A 6,076-nucleotide genomic window follows, 5' to 3' on the forward strand; every position below is an offset into this window, starting at 1 on the left:
TGTGTGTGTGTGTGTGTGTGTGTGTGTGTGTGTGTAGTAAAATACTCAATTGTTTTAAAATTTAATAATACGATAAAGCATATGAATAATTCTTATTCTAAACTTGGCGCCGCAGGGACACTGTAGTTATTAGTGATTTCTGGTTCTATTTGATCATCAGTCGCACTATGTTACCAGCTGACGGACCGATTCAATTTACTGTTGTCTCAATAATTTTATTATACTTAATAAATTGATTTAAAAAATAGATTTATTTTTCTATTGGATTTTGCTATCAAAATTCTGAAAAGTAAGATTTACGTTTTCTATTTCTTCTTCTGCTGAAAATATATCAGATTTCCGCTTTGATATTGAAGGAAAGGAAAGAGTTCTGTATCCTAAAATATATCATATATCACATAGATTTTTGACTTTATAATTTTTTTAAGATTAAAAATTAATTATAGGAAGATCTTTTTTGATCCAAAAGAAATAAATTAAATATATAATAATTAATAAGATCTCGATATTATGTCAAAAATATTACTCGAATTATAGAAGTACATTAGGATTCTGAAAATAAATTTTTTCATAGACGATCTAGTATACATTAAATACAATTGCAATCACACGCTGTAGTGCATGATATTCTTAGCCAGCTGCAGCTTGGAGCATCGGTAAATCGATATAGTTACAATTTTTGGGAAAAGAGAAATAGTCGGCGTTGTGGCTGCTCACAAAGTGGAGGGGATCATCAATGATGACCAACGACGCCATTAACCGTATGCCCACCGACGCGTGCATGGCATTCTTTGCCAGTTTTGCTGTTACTCCGAAACGATTCGAATACTCGAATCTCGGCGATCGTGGCGGCAGTTCGCGCTTGTGATAAAAATCTGATTAAAATTATTTTTTCTCACTAAAAAATCGTAAGTATGACCGAAAGAAGAGCGATTTTCAAAGATTGCTTGGTACTTGCATACCACATGAATCAACTGTGCCACCGCATCGTGTGTCATGACATTGAAGAACGCGCAATCTCTGTATCTCAAGTCTAAACGTCGATATTGCGTCGAATGAATAGTGATGTGTCTGTTTATAAAATGTGAACGTTTTTTAATTTCGTCGAACAATATTCGTCTAATTTATGCAGCGAGAAATACAATTTGCGTCTTTGATCCAAATGTTTCGCCTCTTGTAGCATGAGCTGCCAACGCTGTCAATTATTGGCGCATTCTTCTTATCGCATTTTTTAAATTGATGCTCGGGAATATCAGAGGATAAATGCTAATATAATTGTTTAAATGTAGAATTAGTTTTGCGGATTAATACAATTTTGTAAGCTATTTAATTTTATGATCAATCGCAATTCTTTCGAAACGTATTTACGTTGGTAACTCTGACGCACGTCGACGCCCAAGTTTTACAACAGCCGCTCGATAATCATCATTGTCGGTGATTAAGGCGCGCGTTTTGTGCTTTCTCAACTTTTTATTTTTATTTTAGTGTGAACGATGGCGGTTTTGGAATCTTGTTGGTCGCCGTGCATTTGGACAAACAGTGTTAAAACTGGCTCTAAAGCTATAGCATTTTACACAGTGGTAAGTGCTTTAATTGACTGTAATTAAGAAGTGTTTAAAATTAGAGGCAATGATAATGCTTAAGTATATCTAGCAGAGAATAATTTTAATGTGGAATTTTCTGTGTCGATATATAAAATAATCGATTTTTTATTTCTTTCAGGCAATTAGTATAGTGTTAATTACATTAATATGCTACCAACTGGCTGGTGGCGATTCCACACAATTATACAATCCGTTGTTTGAAGCTGACGTGAGAGGCTGTAAGTATGACACAGATTACATATAATGATAGCGCTTCAAGAATAAAAAGAGAATAGTAATAAATTTAAAAAAGATAAATATCCACGTGATATTTTGTTTTTTAACAAAGATATTCTCGATACTATGCGCACTAGCACACTTGCATCGTTCTTGATGTATATGTGCAGATTGTGCCGATAATCATGATGACTTCTCATGTAAAAGTAAATTGAAGTTGTGGAATAATTCTTTTTTCTTTTTTTTCAAGAAAATTGATTTTAAAAATTTGCGTTTTTTATATTACCAGAGAAAGAGAGAGAGAGAGAGAGAGAGAGAGAGGCTCTTAGTTTCAACAATATTTTTATTGTCATATCTCTAAAAAAAGAGAAAATAAAAAAAATGCTTATAATTTTTAGCCATGCAAGTTGTCGGAGGCTGCCTAATCACTTATCTGCTTTTATTAATAATAAGCGCCTTATTAATGGTTTACGGCATAAAAGAAGGTGTACGTGGATGGTTATTGCCGTGGCTTCTCGGATGGTTTCTCGTTTGTTTGTTCCAGTTAGTCTTCGGACTGTGGCTTTTAGGCGGTTATTATATTTATGTGAGTCTTCTTTTTTTTTTACTTGGGCCATGACTCTTTTACCATCTGATAAACACTCGCAATCATATCGCTTCTCTGTATGTTTTTTGCTCTAGTTGGACTCCGTATTCGCGACATTGTGCAATTGGCTCTGGATGTCTTATAACGTAAGTGTAGCGCATATAGTGCGCGTTATCAAAGTTATTTTTGATAATTATATCTTTCATATTTTTTTCAGATATATTGTTGGCTGGTTGTTTTATCAATGTACAAAATATTTGCAAAACTGCAGTCTCCCAACATAGAACTTTTGTGGCCTTAAAGGAAAGTACAATATACGAAAGCGAGATACATATATATTAATAGTCACCAAGAAGAATGTGTGAGAGATAGAATCTCCATTCAGATTTATTTAAAAAAATCTACGTGAAAGAAACATATAAATTTATTAAGTTGACATGAAGTTATCTTTAAATAATATAATTTATACTTGAAAAGTTTCCGCAATAGTTGTCTAAAAGACAAAATTTGCCTTTTCATCAATTCTCATATATTTTTACAATCTTCCTTATATATATATAATTTATATAACATACATACTTTTGATATACATATTATTTAATAATACATGTATTTTTAATAACGCTTTTAAAAATCGCAATAGTTGTTTTAAGCTGCGTTAAACGTAATTATGTAATTACGTATTAACACGCTTACGTTTGTTACGTTTAGATAAATTCATATTAACATTAATCATGTCATAGCGCTTTTCTACTTAAGTTTTATTAATTAAGTTTTAATCTACTTTAAATGGTAATAATGTACAATTATTTGTCGATGAAAAAGGATAAGAGAGAGAGAGAGAGAGAGAGAGGCTCTTAGTTTCAACAATATTTTTATTGTCATATCTCTAAAAAAAGAGAAAATAAAAAAAATGCTTATAATTTTTAGCCATGCAAGTTGTCGGAGGCTGCCTAATCACTTATCTGCTTTTATTAATAATAAGCGCCTTATTAATGGTTTACGGCATAAAAGAAGGTGTACGTGGATGGTTATTGCCGTGGCTTCTCGGATGGTTTCTCGTTTGTTTGTTCCAGTTAGTCTTCGGACTGTGGCTTTTAGGCGGTTATTATATTTATGTGAGTCTTCTTTTTTTTTTACTTGGGCCATGACTCTTTTACCATCTGATAAACACTCGCAATCATATCGCTTCTCTGTATGTTTTTTGCTCTAGTTGGACTCCGTATTCGCGACATTGTGCAATTGGCTCTGGATGTCTTATAACGTAAGTGTAGCGCATATAGTGCGCGTTATCAAAGTTATTTTTGATAATTATATCTTTCATATTTTTTTCAGATATATTGTTGGCTGGTTGTTTTATCAATGTACAAAATATTTGCAAAACTGCAGTCTCCCAACATAGAACTTTTGTGGCCTTAAAGGAAAGTACAATATACGAAAGCGAGATACATATATATTAATAGTCACCAAGAAGAATGTGTGAGAGATAGAATCTCCATTCAGATTTATTTAAAAAAATCTACGTGAAAGAAACATATAAATTTATTAAGTTGACATGAAGTTATCTTTAAATAATATAATTTATACTTGAAAAGTTTCCGCAATAGTTGTCTAAAAGACAAAATTTGCCTTTTCATCAATTCTCATATATTTTTACAATCTTCCTTATATATATATAATTTATATAACATACATACTTTTGATATACATATTATTTAATAATACATGTATTTTTAATAACGCTTTTAAAAATCGCAATAGTTGTTTTAAGCTGCGTTAAACGTAATTATGTAATTACGTATTAACACGCTTACGTTTGTTACGTTTAGATAAATTCATATTAACATTAATCATGTCATAGCGCTTTTCTACTTAAGTTTTATTAATTAAGTTTTAATCTACTTTAAATGGTAATAATGTACAATTATTTGTCGATGAAAAAGGATAAGAGAGAGAGAGAGAGAGAGAGAGTTTATAATGTAACAGAAGACTGAGAGAAAGCCTTTTAAAATATTCGTCCAAATTGCCACAAGCTACAAGTTTTATTTGGAAGCTTAGAATCTTATTTAATAGATAAATTAAAATAATGATAATAGCATCACGTCTTATATTATAAATTCGTGATAGAGGTCTTTTTACATGGCCGCTATTGTTTTTTTCTTGACAATTTTATAGAGATTATACAGTTTTTCTATTTTTTCTACAACATTAGTCGAATAATATATGTAAAAAATCATTATTTGATGAAAAAATAAACTTCTATTTACATTATACAAATTAAGAATAAATGAATTTTTCATTTTAATCCTATCATTATAAATAATATATCTCCGTACATTATTCTTCTATTCTTTTTCTTTTTATTATAAAAATCGCTTTATTTGTCAACATATATAATAACATTTAAATGATAATTTTCAATTGCAAATGTATGTTTACTGATAGATTTATTACTAATAAAAATGCAGTTTAATAAAATCATAGTAATATATAGAAGTCTGTGGTAAATGTAGTTATGTGTATAGACACCGACAAGATAAATAATAATTTTTTTAAATATGATGGATTACTGATAGAAGTAGTAATTCGGCATCAGACTCACGAGATAATTGTGATGGTAGTATATATGCAAAAATAATAGATTAGATACCTAATACTTTTCCTGTAGATAGAAAGAGATGGCAAATATTATATTTTCTATCCTTCATTTAACCAAATGTATGAACCACATGCTTGATATGATGTTTATTATTATTAGAAATGGTCAACAGTTTTATATATCACGCAGTGTGGTTATAATTAAATTTTAAATATCTAATTGTAAATCTAATGTTGCATTGCTAATTTTCTTATATAAAATTTATATTTTTATTTAAATAACAGAAATAGTAATGCTGTATGATGTATATTGGAGAAAAAATGGCAACATTTTCTTTCATTCGTAAGTAATTAATAAACGATTATGATTTAAAATGTAATAAAATTATCTATATACGAGTTATAAACTGTCCATATACACAATAATTGTGTATAAGAAGAAAATTCATATACATATAATTATATATGTCTTTTAAAAGAAATAACACAATACAAAAATTATTTTTTAATTATTTTTCAATTATTCTTTTTATTTTTCCTGGTTTTACGGACAGAGATTATACAAGAAAAAAACGTACACGTATATGGACATATTTTATATACAATTATATATATTTACTCTTTTCATCAGTTATTCCTTATGAGATAAATTTTCCATGTGTCTTTCAGTGAATATTACTAAAAAGAATGTTTTTTATATTTAAAAAATATGTTTTTTATATGCACAGAAATTATTTGTAATATTATTTATTTTATTAATTTAATTGCACAATTATTATATATAAAATAATTATTTCTCTTGTTTCTACAAAATTACAATAAATGGAATTAGATATATCTCATATTTACTTGCTCTTGTTTTAGTTAATTGATCTTTACTTCCTTTTAAGTATAGCAATATTTTTTGTGCTAATGAATCTATATTTTCAATATCAGTTATTTTATTTCATTGCAATGCAATAGAGAAAACTCCTATCACTCTACCGATCCTTAAAACACAGGCACACAATTCCATTGCTCACGTTATGCCATAGATGGCACGAGAATTTATTTTATTCAAGCACAGAAAGTA

At 29.1% G+C, this 6,076-nt stretch overlaps 2 protein-coding genes across 3 annotated transcripts; both read left to right on the forward strand.

Annotated features, from left to right (window-relative positions):
* Positions 1 to 729: 729 nt before the first annotated feature.
* On the forward strand, positions 730 to 3,240 carry LOC115245638. Of its 2 annotated transcripts, XM_029824047.1 has the most exons (6): positions 730 to 908; positions 1,486 to 1,580; positions 1,723 to 1,822; positions 2,219 to 2,406; positions 2,502 to 2,552; positions 2,624 to 3,240. In XM_029824047.1, the coding sequence occupies exons 2-6, from the start codon at positions 1,494 to 1,496 to the stop codon at positions 2,705 to 2,707; spliced, it is 510 nt and encodes a 169-aa protein (XP_029679907.1). In that variant the 5' UTR covers positions 730 to 908; positions 1,486 to 1,493; the 3' UTR covers positions 2,708 to 3,240. The 2 variants fall into 2 exon arrangements, with proteins under 2 accessions (XP_029679907.1, XP_029679908.1); XM_029824048.1 differs by lacking the exon at positions 730 to 908 and having other exon boundaries at positions 919 to 1,580.
* A 55-nt stretch (positions 3,241 to 3,295) lies between these two features.
* On the forward strand, positions 3,296 to 4,358 carry LOC115245639. The gene is made up of 3 exons (XM_029824049.1): positions 3,296 to 3,524; positions 3,620 to 3,670; positions 3,742 to 4,358. The coding sequence occupies exons 1-3, from the start codon at positions 3,339 to 3,341 to the stop codon at positions 3,823 to 3,825; spliced, it is 321 nt and encodes a 106-aa protein (XP_029679909.1). The 5' UTR covers positions 3,296 to 3,338; the 3' UTR covers positions 3,826 to 4,358.
* Positions 4,359 to 6,076: the final 1,718 nt, after the last annotated feature.

Source organism: Formica exsecta, unplaced genomic scaffold (assembly GCF_003651465.1).
Source record: "Formica exsecta isolate Colony F162 unplaced genomic scaffold, ASM365146v1 scaffold1234, whole genome shotgun sequence".
NCBI lineage: Eukaryota > Metazoa > Arthropoda > Insecta > Hymenoptera > Formicidae > Formica > Formica exsecta.

Bases quoted from the DNA above. Each gene is read 5' to 3' on its own strand.
- LOC115245638 (XM_029824047.1), top strand. From the start codon at position 1,494: ATGGCGGTTTTGGAATCTTGTTGGTCGCCGTGCATTTGGACAAACAGT. The intron at 1,581-1,722 runs GTAAGTGCTTTA...TATTTCTTTCAG, and splicing joins CTATAGCATTTTACACAGTG to GCAATTAGTATAGTGTTAAT. The intron at 2,553-2,623 runs GTAAGTGTAGCG...TATTTTTTTCAG, and splicing joins GGCTCTGGATGTCTTATAAC to ATATATTGTTGGCTGGTTGT.
- LOC115245639 (XM_029824049.1), top strand. From the start codon at position 3,339: ATGCAAGTTGTCGGAGGCTGCCTAATCACTTATCTGCTTTTATTAATA. The intron at 3,525-3,619 runs GTGAGTCTTCTT...TTTTTGCTCTAG, and splicing joins TAGGCGGTTATTATATTTAT to TTGGACTCCGTATTCGCGAC. The intron at 3,671-3,741 runs GTAAGTGTAGCG...TATTTTTTTCAG, and splicing joins GGCTCTGGATGTCTTATAAC to ATATATTGTTGGCTGGTTGT.